Source organism: Rhincodon typus, unplaced genomic scaffold (genome assembly GCF_021869965.1).
Source record: "Rhincodon typus isolate 14 unplaced genomic scaffold, sRhiTyp1.1 hic_rhity00003055, whole genome shotgun sequence".
NCBI classification, from domain to species: Eukaryota; Metazoa; Chordata; class Chondrichthyes; order Orectolobiformes; family Rhincodontidae; genus Rhincodon; species Rhincodon typus.
The window spans coordinates 518-1,367 of NW_025968693.1; the positions used below are offsets into that span (position 1 = coordinate 518).

Genomic DNA, 850 nt, shown 5'->3' on the forward strand with positions numbered 1-850 from the left:
TGAACCGGGTGGCCACGCAGCCCAGCGTTGCAGTTTGGTGGGTGACCATCTCCCGGATGGATGGAGGGATCAGTCGGACTGTCGGACGTCTGAGCGAGAGAGAAGCTGGCACAGAGAGAGAGAGAGAGAGTGATCAAGGATCTACTCAGGATCTGTCTGAATCACCATAGATCACATCAAATATCAGTGCTCCATATGTGGGTCTGACCGAGGGATACAGAGACGGGAACCGCGCTCCGAGTGTGGGTCTGGTCGAGGGACACGGAGACGGGAACCGCGCTCCGAGTGCGGGTCTGTCCGAGGGACACGGAGACGGGAACCGCGCTCCGAGTGCGGGTCTGACCGAGGGACACGGAGACGGGAACCGCGCTCCGAGTGCGGGTCTGACCGAGCGACACGTAGACGGGAACCGCGCTCCGAGTGCGGGTCTGTCCGAGGGGTACGGAGACAGGAACCGCGCTCCGAGTGCGGGTCTGACAGAGGGTTACGGAGACGGGAACCGCGCTCCGAGAGCGGGTCAGACAGTGGGATACGGAGACGGGAACCGCGCTCCGACTGCGGGTCTGACTGAGGGACACGGAGACGGGAACCGCGCTCCCAGTGCGGGTCCTGCGGGTCTGACCGAGGGATATGGCGACGGGAACCGGGCTCCCAGTGCGGGTCTGACCGAGGGATACGGAGACGGGAACCGGGCTCCCAGTGCGGGCCTGACCGAGGGACACGGAGACGGGAACCGTGCTCCGAGTGCGGGTCTGACTGAGGGATACGGAGACGGGAACCGCGCTCCGAGTGCGGATCTGACAGAGGGACACGGAGACGGGAACCGCGCTCCGAGTGCGGGTCTGACCGA

General features: G+C 65.1%; 1 protein-coding gene across 1 annotated transcript in view; it reads right to left on the reverse strand.

Moving 5' to 3' along the window:
• Window positions 1–850, reverse strand: part of LOC125481679 (immunoglobulin kappa light chain-like) — a gene marked incomplete at its 3' end in the record, with an annotated part of 3,730 nt that overhangs the window by 510 nt on the left and 2,370 nt on the right. Inside the window, exon 3 of the mRNA XM_048593536.1 lies at window positions 47–105. Within this exon, the coding sequence (XP_048449493.1) occupies window positions 47–105 (59 nt within the window). The remainder of the gene's footprint in view (window positions 1–46; window positions 106–850) is intronic.